The sequence below is a fragment of the Haliotis asinina genome, chromosome 4 (assembly GCF_037392515.1).
Source record: "Haliotis asinina isolate JCU_RB_2024 chromosome 4, JCU_Hal_asi_v2, whole genome shotgun sequence".
NCBI lineage: Eukaryota > Metazoa > Mollusca > Gastropoda > Lepetellida > Haliotidae > Haliotis > Haliotis asinina.
In genome coordinates this window covers 68596686-68623278 of record NC_090283.1, presented here as the reverse complement: position 1 = coordinate 68623278, position 26593 = coordinate 68596686, and the positions used below count along the sequence as shown (strand labels likewise).

Sequence of the window (26593 nt, the reverse complement as noted above, 5' to 3'; positions counted from 1 at the left end):
GAGCCAGGGCCAGACCGCTTTCTTCTATAAGATTATCATCAACATAATTATTGACCTTCACGGTCATGTCCAAGGAATCGAGGCGCGTACTAGAGGATCATCCGAAACAATATAGCACAATCAAGGGGGAAATCAGAAGTGTTCATACAAAGCTTCCTTCCCAGGACAGTCATCACGTGGGATGAGAACCCACCATCCTTCACATTATCCACATCTATATCTGTGTTCCGGGACTCGCTCATGGCTGAACACCTCTCCACCATGCGATTACATAAACTCCTTTTTTCAATCTTATATCAAAAGCACAAAAATATGTGTCAAGAGAGTACTCTTTTTACGAAAGAGAAAAAGCACAAAAACACTGGCTGTTTGGTACCACCCCGGCGACCTGCGCAGCGCTCAAAACGTTGGAACAAGTATTCCGCTCACGGACCGGGTTTGTAACTACGAGCTACGACAGAATGGTCATGTCAAAATTTCTCAGCAATCAGCTGAATCAAAGGCGTCAAGTTTGCAAGTATACTTGTGATTCTATGATACGTACCTCGCTAGAAGATTAAACGTGCCGACAGTACTTTGGCGTACACAGTTTGTACATTACGTCACACTGTATTGTCGTCACACTGTACTGACGTCACGACGCCATTCTAGTCTGCCCCTCTTGCAAACGTACCCTTATAACCGACGTTACAATTCACATCATAACTGATACAGTCTCATACAGACTGATACAGTCTCATACTCATATTGACAACATTGGTGTAAACATTACGTTTAACATTATCGACGAAAGAAAATGTCTCACTTTGACTGGCACGTATACCAGGCATAATTATGTACCTAGACGCACTGTCCCTTCCGGAAATGTCACGTGACTGGTCGGCTTAGTTTTACTGATCTAAACTTATATTGTAAGTAGAAATGTTCCGTTCCTATTGCTACATGTGGTTCACAATAATCACACATGTATTGAATTAAACATGAGCTGTTTGTAACATGTCTTTTTATCATTTAGTTCATTCACTTCGTGTATCTTAACGCAGAGAGGCAGATACATTATTAGGACAGCACGTCAGTTAGACCTGAACGAATATTGTTAATTCTGGTCACAAACGTACATCGGGGTGTTCTTTTAACATTTGGTTTGTACATTACATCAGTCGTCGCTAAGTGTTAAATTTGGCACCTCAGAAAAGAACTATAGTTCGTTATAACAATGACAGTATTTAATAATACATTTATGACGCGCCTTTTCCAGCCTAGATATCCTTCTCAAAGCGCACAGTTACATCGCTATTACCACGGATAACCTAAACTGTGTTTGGCGTTAGGCGGTTATTGTCTCCGGGTACCCGTTTTCTGCCTTCGCTTTGTTACAAAATACACTTACAGGGGCATGGCAAACTCTATTTCCTAAATAAGGCAATTATATACAGATTTACTTTATGGGGAGACAGATTTGTTCAACAAATCATCGCAAAACTGTTTCAGCTAATGGTCTCATCGATATGGGGGCGGAGAGGTCCGCTCATGGCACTAAAGAACCGGGTTCGATTCCCTACATGGGTGAAGCCTACTTCTGATGTTCCCCCGCCCTGGTATAGCTCGAATATTACTTAAAGAGGAGTGAAACCATGCTCACTGACTCACTCTTACCGATTTGATAGACAGACATGGATGTCGAAACACGAACATGTGATAATGTATGCGAACACCAGGGTGTAAAGTTTATTTAGTGATAACAATCTTTGAGAAACATGGCAAATATACCTCAAAGAAGTCGAAAAGGTGAGTAATGATTTTAGCAATATTCCAGCAATAACATGGGATTCGCTCAGTGTAACCACGGGTTGAATCGAACCCTGGTCCCCGATAGCGAACGCTTTAACCACTTGGCTACCCCATGTCGACAGTGACAAACCAGTGTATCTGTGTTTATTTCAATGAATGGGACACCGGCCCATAATACAGGTACATAGAACATGATGTATATGCGAGACGATGAAGCGCCGTAAGATACCACATTGCATCAATTCAGTTAAGAAGTTGTGAAAGTTTCCTAGCTGCTAGTAATACATATTTAGCTACATTATTAATAACAGAAGCATATTAAGATGACAACAGTTGTACAAATTCATGGAGAGATGGACATAAAAGTTACAATCTGAGCAGAAGTGGCATTCAGACTCGATAGTGGGCACAATACAAAAAGGGCAAAATCTTTCGCTGGGCCGATCGTTCGTCCTTCTTCAGTTAGCAATTGAAGATTATAGAGCATCGGAGCTTACAGACTGCAATGCGGTAAACCGGCACAGTACTTAACAGTAAATAATCCTCACATGTAATTTCACTTTTGACGGATTTATATAACTGAAGTTCGGAATAACTGGATATGCCTTAAAAGGAACACGGTTTGTCGATCACAACACACTTTTCCTTAAAACTGGAAATTAAACAGTTAATACAACCTACATCTTGATTAACCCATACATAGCCGAATCCGTAACTAAAAAAGTTTCCATCACTTCTTTCCAGCTTACTAACATTATCTTCTTGTGACAACAACCTTACCCAATATTTAATAATGTGACAAAAAACCAGTGGTTGATGTACTTAGTAAGAATAGTAACACTCAGTCAACCGATTCCTCAAGCCTCGTTCATTCAGTTGGCTCTTCCGACTGTCACATGTTGCCTGGGACATATTGCAATACATATTCCACACAGTCTGTCCAAAACTAGTACAGGTAAACGATATGGCTTGCCAGCGCATGAATATTTCTTGGTCTGTGACGGATCCCCACGGATCCGATTCCAAGTGAATAAGGATCTACGTCGCTTTTAGCAATATTCCAGCAATATTACGGCCGGGGAACCAGAAATGAGCTTCATACATCGTACTCATTAAGGGAATTGCACTCGTCAGCGTGACGACCATTGGGCTACCTTACTGCCTCTCAAAAGAGACCGCCCGAACAGGTGCCGATTTAAGGTTACAATAAATAAGAATGCAATTAGTCAGCAAAAACCTAGGACTAATTAATTACAGATAATCAACTAGCTGTACAATATTATTTAATGGTAGACAGCTCGTGTGCTATTTGCACGCTATCGAATCGAACCCGGGCCTTCAGCGTGACGACCGAACGCTTTAATCTTTATGCTACCTAACAGCCCCTTCAAAAGAGACCACCCGAACAGGGCTGCGTTCCTTAAAGGGACCGTAGCTCTGCGACAATCATAATTCTATATTAAAGTAAGGGAGTCATGATCACCTTAAGGCTACAAACGCTCTGATCAACGGGACCCACATACTTTAAGGTTACAATAAGCAACCATGTAATTAATCAGCAAGAACCTATGACTAATTAGTTAGCAATAACAAACTGTATCCCCAAATGTACGATATCATCTAATGGTAGACAGAATCGATATCAGAAGGAACGACTTCAGCAAATGTTCTATAAATACGGTACGCCAGCGCCATGTAATATGGGTCTTATGACGTAATAGGAATGGTTTATGACGTCATGAACGATGGGTGACACTCTCCTACCCATAGTTCAATGCGGCGAGCAAACATAGTACCTCTGCCACAGGCCAGGAAGATGTGACTAAACAGTTCATTTATTATTATGTACATGTTTCCTGACTGTTTTATTTGCGATGAGTCTACACATCTAATTAAACATCGTTGTGAAAATGGTTCAGTTTCACTGAGAAATTGTCCTAAAACGCGAAACACTATTTCGATTTGCGAAGCGATCCTTTGTTTACATGGGTTGTAGGCTCCTCGTGCTTTCATTGAAGCCTAATGGAGAGCAGACAATGCAACCGGTGTGAAATGCATGCATAAATATGTATTGTCATAAACCTTAACGACGCAGTTGTAGAATAATATTTACGTAACAGTGTAAAATAATATGAAAACCCTGCCGAATCACTTGCTTCATGCCAGTCTCAGCTTATTTATAAATATGCGCATTTGTTTACAAACAAGGGAGAAGTCCGGTCACGCGATATGCAAATTAACCTGTGGCAGTGATCTTATGCTAAGTCATAGCTGCACCGGAGTGTGTCTGCCAGCTGGTTCCCGGCTCCCTTTTGCGCGCGCCACCTTACGACAAATCTGTGTTGCGATATGAGAGCCGGGGTACGTGCAGCTTATGACATGTTTCAGCTATGCGGGTACTCAAATGACGCCGTATTTACCCCACACTGAAACAATGAATTTGTCTTTTACATTCGAAATACTAATAACGCTATTAATATTTTGGGTCAGCGTGCGTAATATTACATCAAATCATGTCCTCACAGTTCACAATACTGCCCCGTGCATAATTACTGCATCAATCGGGGGAAAAGACTATAATGACAGCCAGAACGTATTTGCCCAAAATTCACACATACGATGAACCAAAAATATAAGGAGCTGTTGATTGTCGTAATTACATTTGAAACTAAACCGGCGAGCACCTTACTAAAGGTAAGCGTGGCACGTTGCAATCAGATTGCAGGTTTAGTCCCATCTCCGCTATGTGCAGCGCCTTCCACACGATTACATGCGGAGCCCACCACGACGTCAGTGTTGGAACAACAGCAGTCCTGGCTACAGAGCTCAAACGTCTGCAGTGTTGTCGCGTAGCAGGCAACATATTCAATAATGCACATTGCCAGTGCGTATAGTCCAACTTGCGACAAAGCAGAATCTTTCGTAATTCTAAGCAGCGTAACTAAGCAACTCCGCGAATGACCCCTAAAACCCATAATTCATGCATGCGAAGGCTTCGTTCACCGACAGGTCAATGTGTTTGCGCATGCGTAGATACGCATCGTACGCGCAGTAGGTCATACGCTATGGGTTCTAATCATGACAGGCGGGAGACGGCATAAAGGGGTGAGCTCTGCGCGGTTTCAACGTACAGTGGTTTGTTTACATCTCAGGAGGTAGAATGTGAGGAACGAAGGCGGCCACAGTACTGTCCTGAAGTGTGGGATCTGTGACAAACGGAATCAACGAAGGGGATTTACGATATGTTGATTGCGACTTCGCCATTTTCCCGATGTATCACACACGCCGAAACCACGACCCGGCCAACTCAATAACCTACATAATGCCAGACGGTCTGTGATTGGCACACAGTGATAGTCCTGCGTCGAAGGGAGGTAACTCGCTGTTGATGTGAATTCAATGTTTTCATTCGTACGTTCAGCTATTGTCACCGTTGGCACGCAAGTTCACTAAAATCTTACTGACTGAAAATGGTGTCACTTTTAAAAGCGTCGTTCACGAAAAGGAAGAGTAATTTCACATACTCTGAGACAGACACACTTTTAGAAGAAATCGAAAAGAATAAAGATGTGTTGCTTTCTCCATCGTGCGCAGCGAAGCATAAACGTGCTTTGTGGGATGACATCACGTCAAAAATAAATCGTATTGGGGAAGGGGATGAACGGACGATGGAAGAGGTGAGAAAAAAATGGGGTGATATGCAGTGTTTAGCTAAACGGAAATTTGCAAGAGGCACGCAGGAATTAAATGAATTTGAAATGCGAGTGATAGCCATGAAATCCGAGGGTGGCGGTAGATGGCTACAGAATGAAAGAACATATCAGGAAGAGCCGGATGAATTCGAGTTTGATACCTTGACAGAAAACATTCAGATTAAACAGGAAAAAACAGACGAAGAACTTGATAACCCCCCTGTTTACTTTGATGGGAAGGGTTATGAGGGGACTCGTGATGACCCCACAGACGACTACCCCGAGGTAAGTTGTTTTACTCATTAGATCTGTATATTTAAAAAAAAATAAAGTTGTAATCTTAGGAGTCATTTTTAATTGTGAATCATGGTGATTTTGTTTTTGAAGCATGTACAATGTGCATGGCATCCCCCACTCTTAGTGTCTGTGCAAATTGCATTCTAAATTCATTTTTTTAACTTTTAAATTAAATAGAAAAATGTACCATTTATCATTTTCATGAATTTTTATGTTTCCAAAGGCTGGTTGCTAAAACCACAAATTTTGATTTAAAAGTTTTATTATTGTGAATTCAGAACTCCTCCTGAATTCTTTGCATCTTCCATAGGTTTTTCATGAGACATGTTGCCTTGTGTATGGGCTGACATAAAACGCTGGCATACATTCATTTGACAGTTATTTATCCCATAAATAAAGTTATTTTGTTAAAAATGTATACGTGTTCAAAATACAATTTACAAATCCACATGGAGCCCAGAAAGTTATATCCGAGGCCATCTAATCTTGGATTTTACCTGAGTCATATTAAGAAAACAGATGAAAACATATATACTGAAAGGCAAAAGAAACGCTGCTGTAGACTGTGTTACGTAGTGTAGACGTCCAATGGCTTGTTGTCGTTGATCTCTCATTAGCCTAGCCATAGGGACTGTGTTCGGAAAGCTAGTGCATGATCTCAGTTTCAGTGATGTGTTTATGCAAACTCTTCCCTTTCCTCAATCAAAACATTTCAAACCTCAATCTCAGACAATACTTTATTGGACAAAACAGGCTATACAATCACGATTCTTGTTCTCCTCAAACTTTACTTCCAGTGTGTATTTTGAATAAAAGGGTTAAAATACGCCACTGACACTTAAATGTCATTTCCAATATTATGTATCTTTTGCCTTTCAGTATATATGCTCATCAGTAATGTATGCCTTATCCTCAGTATTTCAGTCTGTGAGGACTATTGTATTAGGTCTATCGGGTGTGTAAACTGATACAGTAACAAGAGACCCGAAATATCTGAATTTAAGGCTTCAGCAAGCAATTTCTTTTTATAATTATATGAATGATTCATCAACAATTTTGAACAATAGATTCTTAAGTAAATCTAATATATTGTTTGAAATTGTAGATAATTGAAAAAAATGAATCATTTCATCTGCCACATGTAAAATAATTATTATTGATGCATATATGAACTGTTACACTATTGTATGAATTCATTGTTTTCTTGAGTGCACCGTCTCGATATGGCTGAAATATTGCCGATGTGACGTTAAATATTAACTCACTCACTCACTTCTTGAGTGCATTTGTTGCAAATATAAGATTGTGCTCTTAAGCCCTTGTTATTGGTCCTACTTAGAGCTGGTGATTGTTATAGAAATGAAGTGTGATAATCACACTCACAAACTAGTAGAGGCAGTTGGGTAGCCTAGTTTTTAAAGTGTTGGCTTGTCATGCTGAAGACTGGGTTTGATTCCCCACATGCGTACAATGTGTGAAGTCCATTTCCAGTGTTCCTTGCCATGATATTGCTGGAATATTGCTGAAAGTTCTGTAGAACCATGCTCACTCTCTCACCAGTAGGCCTGTATTATACTGTTGATGGATTGTAATTGTTGAGTGTGCAATAGTAATTAATGGGTGGTAGAAACGATGCATCGATAGCATGTATGACTGTTGATAGTTTAGTTATTGATTTATGTTGATAAATGTGCAACGCAAAATACAGGATGTTTAGGTGCTGACTTGCAGCTTCATTGAGTTGATGATGTAACTGTTTACTTGATCTGTGTTTCAAGTGTCTTCTCAGTTATCAAAAGAGACTGAAACTAGTTCTTACATGGTTTTATTTCATATTAACTATACATTAATTTGGGAAAAACTTCAAATGAGACAATTCAAGAAAAAACCCAATAAACTACTGCAATAGTATTGTAGTAGTTTGTGGCATTAGACTATCATTGCAATAGTATGTTACTGTAGACTGTCGCAATAGTTGTGTCCCCCTCAATGGTCACTAATACTAACCAGTGTTTGGCATTAGTGCTTCACTCTGAGAATGCTCCTTGGGTGTATGTAGTATATCTGGTAAAGGAAATATGTTGCCGTATTCATATCTGTTACAGTGCTGTGTGTTTGCCCAAATTGTGTTTTTGAAATTAGTCTTTCAAGTGCCTGTGTTGTGTGTCAATAAAGATAATATACTCTACATAAATTGTCCTATTTGTATTTTATTAGGCTAGAGAGGTGACAAAACTATGATTTTTGCCTTTTGTTTGCAACAGTGTTAAAGTCGGCCATTTTTTTAGAGAAAAATGATATCCAGTAGTTTGTTCAAGGCGATACATCATTAGGAATGTGCTTTAAAATTTGGTTGAGATAACTAAGAAGTAACTGTTGATATTTTTTAGAAAGTATACCCAGTGTTTGCTGGACTATTTATTGAGAAGTGATAAACTGCAAAGAAAGATAACTCTACTTTATTATCATTGTAAACTTTAGTAGCTACATTTTGAGCAGATATGAATATTTTGAAATGAAATCCAAGTTTATTTGCAGTATGAAACTGTAAGACAAAATTATCTAATAGCCATAGACAAGTAAGATACTATTATGATTATTTGATTGCCCAAAGTGAAAACTGACTTGTCCCGAGAGTCGGGCGATGGGATTTTTGAACCCCAGTAATTGTCACAGGTCACATGATGATGATGATAATGGTGATGATGATATGGGCCATACACATGAGCCCAGTGTATCATTGCCTTACTGTGTGTTTACCCAACCTCTTACGCAGTTTGTAACTTATCATGTTTATGGATGGTTAATGAGTTTTAGATTAATACGATCTCTGTGCACATTTTCAGACTGTGGTTGAACAGCTGTACATAGGCATTGAAAATATCATTTCACAGCCACTTGAGTAGATAATCATTATAGTGGATCAGTAATGTGTTGCTTATTCAGTGAATTGAACCACATTGCTTCATGAATTCCATTCATCGTTTGTGATGACTAGAATCGAATGGTGATCAGTAGCTTTTTCTAAATCCGTCTATTTAAATAAAAGATGTAAATTCAATGCATCCAAGTCAGGCAGAATGATAGTTATCAGTCTTGTATGTTATCATCATCATTATTAAATTTTGACAGTCATGTTGTTGCTGGTTGTTGTTGTGATGATTCACTGCTGTCAACATTATCAAACTAGAGAAATGATATATATTATCCCGAGTATAGTATGGGGCATAATCTACTGACTTGTTAATCAACTTGATGTATGTGCAAAGAAATATTCATATTTGTTACCACGTGACTGGATAGTGGATAAGAAGTAGCGTTATTCCAATTGATTGAAATAATCAAAGGTTGGTCACTGTGACCAAACGAGCAAGCAATCATTCACATTTTCTCATAATTGAACACACATGATTTTGTAACTGCTGTTTTAGTCTTCGAAACACGTAATGATGGAACATTATTAATTCTTAGAAAACTCACGTCACTAACTGAAATGTCATGACAGAATAATTCTTGAAGGCTATTGATGTTATGTTCATGATATATTCGTCGTTACTTGAAAGTAGCAAGTTGCATCATCATGTTATACATATCTGCAGTACAACCTGGATAGCAAAGTCTGAAAAATGGCGCTAACCAATTTTCTGCCGTTACCACGGGTGCAGAATTTGATCACAGTGAGAGTGGAGTTTCGTGAAACTTTTGTGAAATTTTGCGATATGTCACAGAGTCTTTGTGATTTTAGCATGAGCAAGGGATGGGTAATTTACGGTAAATGGCCTGTACGCCTACAAAATCAGTATTACAAGAGAGTTGTAATTTTACTTCTGAAATCAAGGTTAGAATATGTCTTCAGCAGGAAAGGATTGCCATCAGAGGCGACTTACGAGACTGGATGGGATTGTTTGATGTGTAACACTGCACTCAGAACTATTTCACCTACAGAGTCATTCACAAAGTATACAGACAAAATGGCGCCATCTTTACGCTAGATCCACAAATGGGTAGTTCAAAATCATGAGATATTTTACCTAGGAATGAAGTAATGAACAGAAAACTTACCTAATATTGAGTGAGGTGTCCCATCAGGCTGAGAACATTCATAACCTGCCTTGGAATAAGTTGTACAAGGATTGCATGTATTTGGCCATAATAGAGATCCAAATGTCTTAAATTTTATGTCTCCACATGAATGGATACAATCTGCTCTTCCGTGCAGTTTTCGTTTTTAGACATAGCTACATATTCTCCATGATACTGATGACTGGACTTGTTCTGAACAGAGCATATTATTTGTGTGATATTTTGCCATTTATTTTTGTGTTGATATCGCCCGCCATACCAAAAATTTATCATCTTACCCCTTCAGGAAAATTCTGAGCGACAACTGGCCACAAAATATTTTCTCGGGTGTCTTGATACTTTGTGGCAATGATCAGTCCCTCCTGGATTCCGTGAATCTGCGGTTGCAGAAAAATCGCAGAACTTACCTTTCCATGCAGGAAAACATCTGGTCCGCGGAAAAGGCATTTTTGTGCAGAATCCGTGCAGAATTTGCTTATTTTAAAAACTGAGTGAAAACTGACTTGTCAGCCAAAACGAAAAATAGAGTTAATGTCAAGAGCATGATTAGTTACACATAAAACGTTCAGACATATTTATTGTGACAACATTTTCAAAATAATCTTGATTAAAGATACATTAGTAAAGCAAGATTTGGGCATCTTTCAAATAATGTTAATATTAGATGAATTTGACACTGCAATTACTTTCTCAAAATCGATCACTGAGAAAAATGTAATTATTTCAGATTTCATTTAAATGTTGAAATTTTTATTTGCATGAAACCGGAAATTGTTCATCTGCATCAGAATTGAGAATGAGAGGAGAGAAGTAACTTTCAGCGAGTGTTTAATTCTCAAACACGGGAAAAGGTTTGGATGCTTTGTCATCAAAGTTACTCAACATGTGATGTGTACTGTCAACTTAACTTTATATCTGTGGTTGAGAATTAACCTATGAAGGTATGATGTTTTTGTTGTTTTTTCTTAATGTTTTAACCGCAGAATGTTTTGCAGAATATTGAAAAATGGGGTGCAGAATTTCCTTAAATTTGCTGTAGAATTCGTAAAAATTTGCCGCAGAATCCAGGAGGGACTGAATGATAGTGTCATCCATAGCTGACAGGGTCCCATCCCCAAATCTGACTAGCGGGGATGGTGATTTCGTTGCGACACAATACCAGGTCTCCATCCTTTATCTCGATTTTTCAAGAAGTAAACACACTCACCATGTCCAGTCAATATCATACTCTCATCAGGAAAGATAACTTTCTTCCAGTAATTATCAACTGTCAGTTGTCTTTTTACTTCACATTATGCAAGCCGTTTTTTTTCTGTTCATCTCCCTCACAAAAACACTCTTCTTTGCACCGCATCTAATATAAGGTTTTGTACAAATGAAATTTATTTGCCACTGGATTGGGTATGTTTTCACTGAATTTTCGGGTATTATCTGGTTAATTGTCATGTCTTTCATTTCACTCACGTGACTATGCTTGGCGTAAGAGGCGACTAACGGGATCGGGTGGTCAGGCTCGCTGACTTGGTTGACATGTCATCGGTTCCCAACTGGGCAGTTCGATGCTCATGTTGTTGATCAGTGGATTGTCTGGTCCAAACTTGATTATGTACAGACCCCTGCCTTATAGCTAGAATATTGCTGAGTGCAGCGTGAAACTCAACTCACTTGCTTCACTCACTTTACCAATTTCCTGTAAACCCATCAAATAACCATACAAGACTGACCATTTCTCGTCTTGTTTTCTTTCAAATTTCTCACCGACAAATGTTTGATAAAAGACCAGATGATTGACTGACGAACATCAAGTAAGTTACTTTTGTATGTAAAAGGTTGCCTGTCCAACGTAATTGTTTCACTATCTTTATTATGTGTGGGTCGGTTCCTTACTCTTTTGACCCATCTTCAGATCATGCTCACACAACATAATGGAAACAAGGCAGATAATGTGAATTCAGAGTTGCCAAGCGATTTTGCAATAAAATGATGTTGCCATAGTGTGCGAATACTTTTGCAGGACTCTGTATGTGGGGGCCGTCTGAAAAGAATGAAGTCTGTACCAACAATCTAGTGATCATCAGCATGAACACTGATCTACACAATATTGTAATATGATGACGTGTCAACTAAGTCAGTGAGCCCAATCGTGTTCGTCACCTCTTATGAGGCAAAACATGGGTTACTTGGTCCAACATTAACTTGGATCTCATGGATTTCAATCTGTGCTGAGATGACCTCTGGATGACATAGAAATGACAATGACAGATCCCACTTTGCATATTGCCAGACACTTCATCACACTTGCAGTCCAATGTTCTCATGTTGATTGAATTAGTTAGAGCAAGCAAGCCAGGGATTTATCCAGTCTTTCAACTTTTAATTCAAGCCATGTTAGTGTGGCAGGCAAATAGGGGAACATACTTTTCAAAATTGGATTTGTTTAGTGTTTTTGTTTCAGCAAATATTGAGAATATTGGGAATTTTACAGCCACTAGATGCAGACTCTGCCAGATGAGTCCCGGAGTGTTGTAGATCTCCTCTTTCATGTCTGTCTATGTGACATTTTACTAAGTCCGTATACAGTCTGTGTAAACAGCCTTAGATACATCATCCCAATCTGTGACTGTAACATGTAGTGGCATAGGCAGTCCTGCATACATATGTAACGTGTTCAGCCATCTACAATCTACAGTCAGGCATTATTAGATGTATACTCAATGAAAAAAGTCACAGACCACCCCAATTTTCAATACTTTAGTGTCTAATAGTTCATATTATGATCCACATAATGTTTAAATATTGATTATTGGGATGTCCTTAACTTTTTGTTGTTGCGTACTATCCCTGTCAATCATTTTATCAAGTGTAATAAAAGTAATGACATGACATAGTGAGTACTTTTATGTGTGGCAGACCATTCTTCAGCATGTATAGCTAATAAACAGTAAAACGTTTGTGAAACATGGAATAATAATGATAGTAAGGAGTGAGTAAGTGAGTGAGTTTAGTTTTACACCATACTCAACAATGGTCCAGCTATATGGTGGCAGTCTGTAAATAATCGATTCTGGGCCAGACAGTCCAGTGATCAACATCATGAACATCGATCTGTGCAATGGGGACAGATGACATGTGTCAACCAAGTCAGCAAGCCTTACCACCCAATCCTGTTAGTCATCTCTTATGACAAGCATGAGTTGCTGAAGGCCTATTCTACCCAGGATCTTGACGGGACTGATATTAAGAAAATAATGGCAATTAATAGGCAAAGTGTCGCCAGAACTTGATAGGATGTTACAAAAGTCCTGATGGAATCTGCTATTAGCAAAACCAACAAAAACATGCCAGATGTAATATTGCGCAAATTGGTTCTTGCAATCTCAAATTACACACCATTGGATTTCATGAACATAACAGTTCCATGACCAGCCAGCAGGGAAAGAAATGTTTCAAAATTTCTCACTAGACCACAGGACCAGTGAGTAGTCCTGTCTGAACTTCATTAGTTCAAAATAAGATTCGTAAATATACTTTTTAACAATCAACTCACAATTCACTGGCCTCCAGGACCACATCATTTAGTGGGGCAGATGAATTTTTACTAGCCAGGTACCTCAGGAACAGTCTAAATTTCACACACTGGTCAATCATGAAAATAAGGATGAAAGGGAAGGAGAACTTACATTCTGTGTATATTCATCTGTTAATGTATTCTCTGTTACATGTACATGCGATAATGTTGTGTGAGTACGAATGAGTGAGTTTAGTTTTACCCTGCACTAGGCAATATTGCAACTATATGGTGACAGTCTGTAAATAATTGAATCTGAATCAGAAAATCAAGTGATCAATGATCAGCAACATGACCATTGATCTGCGCAGTTGGGAACCAATGACATTTGAACCAAGTCAGAGAGCCTGACCCCCCAGTCCTGTTAGTTGCCTCATACGACAGACACGGTTTACTAAAAATCAATATTCTATCCAACACCTTCATGGGTACACATCTAAGAAATCGTTTGCTCAGATCTGGTCATATCTTTGTCCTTTCATTTTCAGACCCCGATACCATTTGACATGACATCTCGCAAAAGGAAAAGCAACTTCAGCATTCTTGAGAGGAACACTCTTCTGGAGGAAGTGAAAAGGTGGCGCAAAATCATTCTGGCTAAGTACAATGACACTGTGACGCATGAGAAGAAGAGACTTGCTTGGGATGAAGTCACAAAGAAAGTGAACGAGAAGGGAAGAGGAAGTTATCGCACAGTAGAGGAAGTGAGGAAGAAGTGGAATGACATGCAGAGTCTGGCTCGGCGGAAGAAGAGAAGGAAGATGGAGACGCTGCTACTTGAGTCGGCCTCCAACTCTGACAGTATGCATGGCCGAGATACTCCCCAGGGAGTGGAGGACATGGAACTAGATCCGCTGGAGGAGGTATGGTCTAGTTACTAAGGCTGGTACTGTTTCAAGTTTTTGTTTCAACCAGTTTTTTCAAACAAATTATCTACAGTTCAAATTTGCAACTTTAATCTTCTTTGCAGACATCTACACTCCTCTTGGGTTCAAATGCGAATGATAAATGATGAAATAGCTCGAAATAGCAATAAATACCCAATACATCAAAAAGACACATGGTCCTGATTCCTCTGTACCCAAAAGGTACATGATTACATGATTTATGATTGATCATGAAAAAGTTGTTTCAGAAACACTATCATGTCATACAGTTCCATTTTCATGCTTCACATCCCGGAGGGAGGCATGACGAACGGGTGCATATTTATAGATTGAAAAATGTTTACACAATCCAAGGAGGGAGAATGTACAAAGATGACAATGTAACTAAGAAGCCAATGAGATCGGATTAATGCACAAGGAAACCAAACTATTGTACTGACAAAACCAAGAGCAGGGCAGGGGTGTGTTGATGTACACAGCATATTGGAAGCCAAGGAGGTTTAATGTCCAAAGATAATAATGTAAGGATGAAGCCAAGAGATTAACAGTGTAGTAATGAAAGACAAAGCTGATGATCACAGGACAGTAGAGTATACACTGTGAAGGTAACTGCCATGGTCTTGGGTCATGGCTGGCTTCTTTCTCTGGATCTCGATGTTTTCTTGAAGTTTCCTCTTTTTCCAGTGGTTCATGTCAGATCTTTTTTCAGGTTTTGTGTTCTTTTATCCTGTTGGCTATGGGTCATTACGTCTCTTTTACATATTTGTCTCTCCTATGTATTTGTCTGTCTCTCCTATGTATTTTTCTGTCTCTCCTATGCATTTGTCTGTCCTATGTATTTTTCTGTGTCTCCTATGTATTTGTCTCTCCTGCGTAATTTGTCTCTCCTATGTATTTGTCTGTCTGTCCTATGTATTTGTCTCTCCTATGTATTTGTCTGTCTCTCCTATGTATGTCTGTCTCTCCTATGTATTTGTCCTATGTGTTTGTCTCTCTGAGGTGTCTGTCTCTCCTATGGATTTGTCTCTCCGAGGTATTTGTCTGTTCTGTGTATGTCTCTCTCCTATGTATATGTCTCTCCTGTGTATTTTTTCTCTCCTGTATATTTTTCTCTCCTATGTATTTGTCTCCGCAGTTGCATGCTATCTCCTTGGGAAAAGAAGGAAAATCCTACATCATCAATTCCAGTGCCTTTGTCAACAGAGCTAAAGACGCTAACTAATGTTCAGTCACACATGGGCAGTGGGGTAGCCTAGTGGTGAAGGTTTTCACTCATCACGCTTAAGACCCAGGTTTAATTTGCCACATGAGCACTATGTGTGAAACGCTTTTGCTGATGTCTTGGAATTTGACATTGGATATTGCTGGAATATTGCTAAAACTGGCGTAAAACTAAACTCCCCAGTTTTACACACCACAGTTTGACACAACCAATGATTAGACTTACCCCTGTTGGACACAAAAAATGTTTAGACACATCCCATTTTGACACAATCAATGTTTAGATACACCCCAATTTGACACAACAAACAATTGGACACACCTCAGTTTGACACAACCAAAAATTAGAAACACCTCAGTTTGACACAACCAATGTTTAGGCATGCCCCATTTTGACAAAGTTATGTTATTAAACATGCTGAATACTTCTTCAGACAAACGTCAGCTTTGAAGGAACTGAAGACGGCAACAGTAACGACCATGACATCATGGAGCGTGTCCTGGCTTCCAGCATGAACGATGAAGAACAGCGGGATGAGATTGATCTCATCGAAGAAGAGGACGAAGCTGATGATGACAATGACAGCAACTGCAGCGAGGTCGGAATTAATGATTCCTTGTATTGGAATTAAAGGTTCCTTGTATTGGAATTAGTGGTTCCTTGGTTCCTTGTATTGGAATTAGTGGTTCCTTGTATTGGAATTAGTGGTGTTCTGACTAATTGAAGTAATCAAAGATTGGTCACAATGACCAAGCTACTAAGCAATTAATCCCATTTTCTCATAATCAAACACAAACAATTTTAGAACTGTTATTATAGTCATTGAACCAACATGTCTTCAGAGTTGTAAGGGCCTGAAAACACTTATTGTAATGTGAAATATTAAGTCTAATGAAGTCCTGTTATATAGCATATCAACAAATCGTGATGATACTTGAAGGGTCCAAATATAACCCTGTATATGTGGATATTGCGCTAGTATTTACAATCTTTTATATTTGTAATATACTACACTATGCTGAAGTAATGTAGGATTTCATACCATTAAGGGCACTGTGTAACCAGGGCCTGGGTTATGGTGAATGAGTTTGGTTTTACGCCACTTTTAGCAATATTCCAGCAATAATATGTGAGGGAACACCAGAAATGGGCTTAACACATTGTGCTGGGGAATCGAACCCTGGCCCAGACGAGCAAACGCTTTACCTGTTAGGCTACCAACCAACCAAGCCCTGGTCAGTAGAAGTGCTTTTTTGATTTGATGTTCCTTTAGTGGTAGTTAGCACAAAGTAAGATGTTTATGAGATAGTGGTCCAAGGATCCAGTTCATGAAAAGCTTGCTATAAAAACTAACCTTGTTCCTATTCAGGCACATTTCCTTACATGATACTTGGTAGCTTAGTAATTGAATGCTCCCAATTTAACTACAGCCATCTGTTTCTCAGTGGACACCTGCGAGTCGGAGGAAGCAAGTTTCAGCCAAGACACGAAAAGTAAACTTCAGTACAGTGGAAACTAGTGCTCTGCTGGACGAAATCTACAAAAGGAGGAGGATCATCTTTTCCCCGAACTTGGACCGGAGGACAGCTGAGAAGAAACGGAGAGAGTGGGCAAAGGTTGCTGAAAGAGTCCAAAAAGTTTGCGTTAACAAGGAACTTCGAACTTTAAACGAGGTTCGCAAGAAATGGAGTGACTTGTTCACAAGAGCAAGTAAGTTCCGAGTGAAAATAGAGGCCGGTGAGAATGATGACCCAGCATGTGAATCGGAAATTGATAAAGTGAACCGTCGAGTTCTGATGATCGTCAAGCAGAAGGATGAGGAGCAGCGCAGAGCAGATGAAGACTTCGAGGAGTCCATGTTTGGAGGGAAGGTAGGAGGAGGCAGGAGGGAGTTCAACATGGCGTGAAATGTTGCAGTTGTCTGTGCATGTGTGTGTGTGTGTGTGTGTGAGTTAGTGTTTGGAATTGGAACTCCGCTATCGGAGGATTGTGGTGAATGATTATTGGTTATAACAAAAATATATACATTTTTATTGTTTTTCGATTAATGTTCATTTAAATATTCTGTTTTTTTGTACAACAACTACTATCAACTACTATCGGTATGTCTCATTACATTCACAAGAGATGTAAATTTACCAGAGCTACAGATAAGATGCGGATTTGCGTAAAAGACACTATAGAAAAGTTGAAACATGCAAAAAAAATAAATGCCAGCATATGACAAAACTAGATATTTATGTTTTCGCTATGTCAAAATGACATTGTCTATTTATCCAGTTCATCAAGATTATGTTGCTTAGCATATCAGTTCAAGCTAGTCAAACTTATAGTTCACCAATTTTTTAATATTCACGATTGAAAAAGTCTTGAATAATTCTAACCGCTATTAAAATGTGCAGCATAAATAGAATACCAAATGTGGTTTATCATCCCTTCACTGATTGTCCCATCTGTACATAGCTACCAATCAAATGGCTGTTTTCTTTCTGGAAACAAATGGATAATGGTGAACAAGTGAGATCGAAGGTTCCCACATGCTCAAAGGAAAATATCTAATTTTTACCTCTTTACAAACAAAAAACATCTTTATCATAGGACTGCTAGGTGCATTAATAGGCAAGTGCTGTGTTTCACAATCAGAATCAATTGTGGGAGATATTTTAAATGAACTTGCATCATGAGCTATATGCATGATGGAAGAGAAACAACACAAACAGAACAAGGTTTGGAGAAAAATAACTGATAAAGTTAAGACATTGTTGTTATATCATGTAAATCTTGGTATCTGGTTAAGGCACATGTTATTTCTTACAGCACATGTGGATAATGCTGCATTATCTATACTTTGGCATTGTTTTGTGGATGTTGTCTTCTTTTATTGAATAAAACAATGTTGCACCGGTTGTACTCATCTGAAATAAATACCCAACCATGAAAAAGATGGTGGGTGTCTGTAGTTTCAGATAATTGGAAATACTTTTATTATTTCAAAAGTATGGTTATCATATCTTCTCATATCAAAGCTTATCTGGAGCTCTTGGGTACATTATTGTTTACTGTGGGAATGAATGCCAAACTATTAATTCAATGCACATAGCTGTAGGCTATTGAGCTCATGTTTGTTTGTGAATATTTGTCAAATTAAAAATAATTTGTTTACTGCATTCAAGTATGTTATGCTAAAAACAACACAATTCTGATTAATTGAAAATATTTTTTTTATAATCAATAAGTATTTTTAATTCTTCATTGGTTTGATTTTCAATTAATTTCGATCATCAGATCAAACACTAGTGAGTATGTGTACACGTGTGTATGTGTATGTATATGAGTATGTGTACACATGTGTGTCTGCATGTACAGTTGTATGTGTGTGCATGTGTATGTGTGACTACATTTCGTGGGTACAGTCACTTGGACAGTGGTATTGTGCGGTGGTCAGTCACAGGAGGTTGATTGTTGTCTTCATTGTTTGCATTTGTGGACACTCTATATACATCAGGCACCAGATTGTCTGGTCCAGACTTGATTATTTACTGACTGCCGTTTTCAGCAACAAACAGACTCATGTGTAAGTTTTAGACTAATATAACGTACGATATATGAGAAATGTCTTGTCCATTTTGTAGGAATGAAGAATTATAATTGTTTGATCACAGCAGTTACGTTAATATTTGACAAATATGTTATCTAGTCACCTTTCAACAAATATAGAAGTTGATATTTTAAGTATGCTTTCGTAAATCTGTTTTGGACATCAACATGGTGAGTTGAGGGCTTTCTAGGAAGTTGCATAAAGGGAGTGCTGGAGCTCTTACTTTTAGTTGCTTTAAGGGGTGATGGGGTAGTTTCATGGTTAAAGTCTTCCCTAGTCATGCTGGAGACCACCGGTTGGGTATAACATGTGCAGCCCATGTCTAGTGATTGTAATTTTGCTGGAATATTGCCTAATATGGCATAACAAACCATCCTAGTATCTACACTAAGTACATCTCTAGAACACAACATGTTGTGTTTTTTTTTAAATTCAAGCAGAGATTGCAGAGTATCTGTTAGATTTTGTTTTGTTTAGCAGTCAAGTTAGATGGAGTAATTTGAATCTTACATCATTTGTATTTTATAATTCCAGCCTAAGCAAGAAGGGATGGCTGCAAAAAAGCATGTAAGTATTCACTAGAAGATATCTGTAGAAAAAGTAATCTAGTTCCCAGTTTTTCACCTGCAGGCATTCTGTTGTAGTAGTTACCATGGTTACTTTACACTGCTGTATTATTATTTTGTAGGTTCTGTTAAATGTCTCCTAGACCAGACCAATTTTATTTCTTGTTTTACCAATACACCTGTCGTAATTTTTCATGAATAAGAAGAAAAAAATAAATCGATTTTCCCCACTTAAAAAATATAATCCTAATGTTTGTATTGGCCTAAAAGGTAAACTTACAAGTAAATTTTTAAAAATTGTTTTCTGCCCTGTATTCTCTTCTTACATTGCCAAAAGTAAACTACTTTAAATATTTAGAAGGAATATTACTTGATTGGTGATTTTGTTTTTATTCTTTTGGTTTTCTGAGGAAAAAAATCTGTAAACAAGAAATGAAAATTAGTCTGGCCTTAGTGTATTTTAGTAAATTTGTTTGGTTGCTTTAGGTTTTATTTGAATGTTCCTGTGTCTTTTTGAGTTATCTGAAATATGTATTAGGTTTAACTCTCCCTATCAACAGAGTTGCCTCCCTTGGATTGTTGCAAGGCCCATGACCCAGTTTGCATCTTTTGTAAAATAGGTATAATTCAAAAGATCAAAAGTGTCTCAGATAAATGTCAGTAGCACTATGACAATTTGCAGGATGCCCCTTTGGAAAATCGACATTCAGATGATGACGCTTATGATGAAGAAAAGCACAAGGGCGCACCCACCAATTCTCCCAGTGGGGACACAGACCCAGAAGGCGACAATCTTGACAGTGGCATCATTATTGTACAAGTTGAAGATGGCCACCACATTGGTGTAAAGAAAGTTGTTGATGTCATCAACTTAAAGAAGGAACCTCAAGCAGCACCAACAACTGTCGACTCGCCACTTGTCATAGAAAACGTGGCCAGTATAGATGAGCGGGTGTTTTCAAGCATGGACAGTCATGATCTGTCATCTCCACCTGGTGATGGTCCCAGAGACAAAGAGCACAAAGACAGGCAGGGAAATGTGGACTCCGGGAACAATGTTGACTTTGACAGTAATAGTCAGGATTACCAGGTTGGTGGAATCATTAGCGCACCCTTGAAATTAGTGGCGCCCTCTATGTCTCCCAGGGCAGTCCGTTTTGTTAACATGTGAGGAGAATAAGTACTCAATAAGATTAGTTGGTAATGTGACTGTGAACCTCCTTGTATGATCCCCAGGGAGCTGAGAATACAAACTGAGTGCACAGTGATCCATTGAGCAGGGTACTAAGATTTACCTGTTCAGGCATACATTGCATATTTCATGATCCGTTTTACAAGCAAGTATAAACAGACATGTAATTGTGTGAAGGTGGTGTATTTAATTTTTTTGGTTTTGTCCAGTTATGTTTTTAAGTCAATCTTTGCATGTCATGATATTATTGTGAGAATATTTCATGATTTTTCTTCAATTTAATATCCTGTAGTTTTATTAAGGCTGTATATGTTACACATTGTTAAAGACAACAAACATGTACAAAGAGAATCTCACCCATGTGTCTACTAATATCAAATACGTATTGTTGATAAAGAAACAAATATCCGAGGCTTGTGGAAGATATTTTTACCTTTATCAACAAGTGTTGATATCACTGATATCAGTAGACATGCGGGTGAGATTCTATTTTTCAACCAAAATCATTCTTCCCTAGTTTTCAATGAAAAATGTACATCTCTGAACACAGCACTGGCATTAGATTTGCAGTGCAACAATGACATAGCAATTTGACGTCATAGCATTGTCAGGGTTATCTGTTGTACAAAATCTACTGTTGAAGAGATATCTCTTAGAAGATATCATCTGATCTCACACAAGCAATATCTCCTGTGGAACACAGTTTTGGATGATAAATGTACTTTAACACTGACTTGAACATCAGACTTCTTAACTGCTGAAGATCCTTCCGCCATGAACAACAGCTGTAGTGACTGTGTATCATCACATCTTTGATGGGCAGTTTAGAAGTTGAGGTGATGAAGAATAATGACAATGGTCAATTGATATACAACTTCTTCAGGCATCATTTTGACTCTTGCTTGAAAATGATAGAATCTATGTTGAAACATCGCCTTTCACAGAATAAATGAAGTTGTGTATCCATAAAAATTGTCATCATTCTCCAGCCGTGTATCTTCATTCACCACTTCAGGAGATAAATGGCAAGACAGCTGCATATACTGACCTATGGCCAAAACTGTACAAGCAGGAGCAAAGTCAAGGGCTTGTGGTTAAACTGAATGCTCATAGAGCAGAGCTAGCTATAAGGGGTTTCAGAATATTGTTCAAGTGCCGTCCATACCCCTTTACAAGTTCTCCCAACACATTTGAGACTGTCTTGATCCTATTGGAGATGGTAGTGCAGCCTAGTGGTTAAAGTGTTGGCTCATCACACCGAAGACCCAGGCTCAATTCCCCACATGGGTACAATGTGTGAAGCCCATTTGCTGGTCACCTACCCGTGATATAGCTGGAATATTGCAAAAATAAGTGTAAAACTCAATTCACTCGCTCGCTTGATCCTACTGTCTACATTTGTACAAATTGCATCATTAAAATTAATTTTTTGAAAATGTTTGTAAAATTTTTCCTCGTCTTGACTCATGATGGAAGCATTGTTGGAATGAGTCAGGATAAGTATAAAATATCAATTTTGCTCAAAAAATTTCATTTTCATAATAGATTGTGTAGTTTTGATTATTTCTGTATCTCACACAAAAAGTCCCACCCATCCATTCCCACTGTGCTATACTGTAGCCTGGTTTACAGTGGTCCGATATCATTGGATAGCAGGCTGAATAATCAGTACAACAGTGACTCTATGGTGCCAGCAGACATGTGTTTGAGCAAGGTTCAGACCTGCCTACCTGGTCTATATTGGCATGCTTTGTACAATTTTTTATCATTAACATTACTACATGCCCAAATAGCAGATTGTACACCAATTGTGTTATATTTGTCCAGAATAGTTTCATTCCACACTGTAGTTCAGTTTTAGTTCACCTTTTAGTATTAACCATCATTGGCAAGGTCCTTGTCTGTTCTTCAAATATTGTTTGTCAACACGCATACCCGAGCCCTACCAATATGTTAAGATTGCTTACGAATGACAACAGCATGGCTGACCAAACCATTAACAGACCCTAGGACTCAAAAATCCCAAAGTTACCTTTCGATCAAAAGTTTATTTTGAGAAATACCCTTCCATCCCAGGAATAACCAGGTGCGTTACAGTAAAGGAGTGAAGTATGCGTATTGCACATATTGCTGTGCTGACATTAAAATTGCGCATTCGGGATACATGCTGGGAGGGGCCAGATTGTATTCCTTATGAGGTTGCACACTTTTACACCTCAAAATTCACTGTATAGCCATGATGAGTACTTTGGAGGCAAGTTGGGTAGGCAGGTCTGGAGGTGTATTCTTAATCTGGAAACAGGTCAGACATTTTTTGTAAGAAGATAGAGAAAATTCACAAATTTAACAATTTATTGTAACATTTACATTGACATGTATTTTTGATGTTAATAACTAATCTCAATTTCTTGACAGACACAGGAGGCCCCTGAACAGTTCATATTCCGAAGAAGGAAGGGGAAGTTCTCCTGTCAAGAGACGTCAGTTTTGTTGGACGAGGTGAAGAAAAACAAGTCCCTGCTTTTGTCCAAACTGACGGCTGCAGCTGTAAATGACAAGAAGAGATGTAGGTGGAAGGAAATTACGGCCAGAGTGAACAGTGTGCGTGCTGGTGTCCAACGTAGTGTTGACGAAGTCAAAAAGAAGTGGTACGATCTTCAGTCTACAGCCAAGAAAAAACGAGCTTTGCAAGAGAGCTTGCTGGAGCATCTGAAGGTCAACCAGATGACTGAAAATGGGGACGAGTTTGACACTGGTGAAATTGACTGTGAGAAATCGCAGTCACCAAATTTTTTCAAATCACATTCAAAATTATTGTCCATTCTTGGCACAAACAGAGGTCAGACTGAGGCTGAGAAATCTGACATGGCGACCCAGGCGGACATTGATGACATCGTTGGTGTCGAGGAGCCATCTGATCCAAAACTCACTAATGAGGATGCCTCTAATTCCAACGATGGTGACAGGCCTCAAGTTTTTTCAATTTCAACTGATAAGATCAGGGAAAACATTAAGTCCGCTCCTAATATCCTGACAAGAAATGATTGGCGGGTGTTAGAGATTACGGACGGGGATGCATGTGAGATAGCAAATTATGCTGCTATTGACCATAATTATGAAGTGAGACTCGACAAACCATCAAAGAGTATTGAGAAGGACAGTGTCTGTGTCCCTGAGGAACAAGGAAATGGGTGGAAAATTGAGTCTGTGGTGTCACAAGCTGACTCAGGCAGTCCCAAGGTAAATATGCCACTTAAGGGTAAAGACACATTGATGATCCACATTAGAATTTGGTCTTCAGTAACCCATGCTTGTCCATATATAGAAGCAACTTAAAGGATTGGATGGTCAGGCTTGCTCACTAGATTGGATCATGGCATCATATTCTAGTTGGTAGATTGATTCTCATGATGTTAAACGCTGGATTGTTTGGCATAAGCTGAATTATTAACAGGGACTGCTTAGCTGGGATATTTGCTGAGAGCAGTGTTAAGTATGAAACAAAAGTTAAGTCATGTGACTATAACCTTCTGGTGCCTAACAGGCTGCTTGGGTTATCTGGGGTAATAATATGTTTGTTTTGACTGTTAGCGCTATGAGCATTCACCTCGTGAGTAGAGTTTGGCACAATATAAATACACATATTATTATTGTTATAAAACACATACTACCCTAGTGAAGGTCCCGGGGTAGAATAGGCCTTCAGCAACCCATGCTTGCCATAGAAAGCGACTCAGCTTGTCGTTAGAGGCGACTAACGGGATCGGGCAGTCAGGTTTGCTGACTTGGTTGACACATGTCATCAGCTCCCAATTGCGCAGATCGATGCTCATGTTGTTGACCACTGGATTGTCTGGTCCAGACTCGATTATTTACAGACCGCCGCCATATAGCTGGAATATTGCTGAGTGCGGCGTAAAACTCAACTCACTCACTCACTATAAAACACATACATTTCTGCTCGTAGATGCAGCATTTCAGAATTATTAAATAATCTTTTTATGATCAGTTTATAACCTCACTGACAGTACCTCTGTATCTGGAAACAGTACAAATGTTTCATGGTAATATCATGAGAGCTTTGTGGTTCTGAAGCGAGTGGAACCTGATTCTGTGTGCTGTAAAAAGGTTTTGATTGTATGCCAGCGTCAAGTGCTGTCCATTTGCTGAATTGAGCCATGCAGTATCTGACGTTTTATCTCCTCGTCTGCTGTTTCAGAAATCAAACCTTCCTAAAGAAGACAGTGTAGATACAGCTTCGACAATTAGCCACATCACGGCGGACATTGGCCACCAGCGACTGAGAGTGGAACGAAAGAGACTTGCTGTGGAGCGACGGAGATTGTGTGTGGAACAGGAAAAACTTAGACTGCTTAGAAGGCTGGTCAAGCTGGAGGAGACACGTCTCAGGAAACATGGACGAAAACAGACTAGCCAGAAAACAAGGAGGAAGAGGAAAAGGACAGATCATGGGAGTGATCATGAAGACGAGGAGAGAGCTAAACATTGTAGGGATGGTGAGGCTGGTAAGGATAGAACAGAACAAGGCAGGGATTGGACAGAACATGATGAGGGTGGAATGGAGCTACAGGATAGTAATGATCTGACAGGATGTAGAGGTGAGAAGGGCAGTGGAAGTATAACAGATCTGGAAGGACAAGCTGGTGAGGACAGTGAGGGACAGGAGGAGGACCGGGGTAGTGGATATGAGGATGTTTCTGGTGGAATGGACCATCTGCAACAGAAGGAAGAAGACGAAGATGTTGGTGAGGGTTTGCATGATGGGGAAGAACACAACGAGCAGCAGGAGAGTGTTAGTGAAGGAATGGACCCCGTTGAAGAGAAGGACCAGTCAGACAATGACAGTGGGGAGGGAAGTGTTCGAGGCAGCAGATCAGGTAGCATCAGCAGTAGTGTTGGGGGTAGTATGGAGGGCAGGAGTGTGGAATCTGAAGGTCAAGGGGGCTCTGAGGAAGATGATGATCAGCAAAGTGAGGAGGAGAAGGACATGGTTGTGGACAAGGAGGACGAGGAAATGTCCTCTGCCGAGGAGGAGAAGGAAGAAGGAGAGTGCGAGGAAAGCGAAGAAGACAATGGAGAAAGACTGTCTATAAAATATCTCCAGTGTGACTGAGAACATGGTGTATACTTCATTTGCATTTACAGCGCATTACTGTTTAGCTTTTGGTAATGCTGTGATTGAAATGAGGATTTCATGAAGACTCTTTGGGGAATTGTATGAGATGGATGAGCCAGTCATTTGTAAATAATCATGGATTTCGTTCATGTTGATGAAATGTTTTCACTTTACCTGTGTCAGGTAGTTTTATGTCATTGATTATTTATGATGATCAATAGCGTTAATATTGTTTTGAATTGTTTGTAACATGGTGAAATCAAAAAGTAGCTTTGTGATTTGTCTGCTGTCTACCCTTGAATCCTGCTCCCTGAATACTGTGAATATTTTGAGCTTTATTGCCGAAGTGTAATGGTATGTGCTGGTCCTCTTACAACCAGTCTAAGTATACTTAGACTCAGTACTTTTCGTTACACTCCACGACTAAGTCTAACAAAACATAGTAGGAGGTCATGTCAGGTAATCTTTGACCAATCAAAACTCTGTTTACCAAATTGAGAAAGTGGACATTCACACATGCCTTTTGAACTTTTACCTTGGAAAGGTTTGTACCCGAACGA

The 26593-nt window shown here is 39.1% G+C and overlaps 1 protein-coding gene across 1 annotated transcript; it reads left to right on the top strand.

The window, feature by feature from the left end:
* Positions 1-4842: 4842 nt before the first annotated feature.
* On the top strand, positions 4843-26115 carry LOC137281815 (uncharacterized). The gene is made up of 8 exons (XM_067813436.1): positions 4843-5768; positions 13920-14294; positions 15974-16138; positions 16986-17411; positions 19673-19705; positions 20387-20794; positions 23312-24136; positions 25116-26115. The coding sequence occupies exons 1-8, from the start codon at positions 5262-5264 to the stop codon at positions 26028-26030; spliced, it is 3654 nt and encodes a 1217-aa protein (XP_067669537.1). The 5' UTR covers positions 4843-5261; the 3' UTR covers positions 26031-26115.
* Positions 26116-26593: the final 478 nt, after the last annotated feature.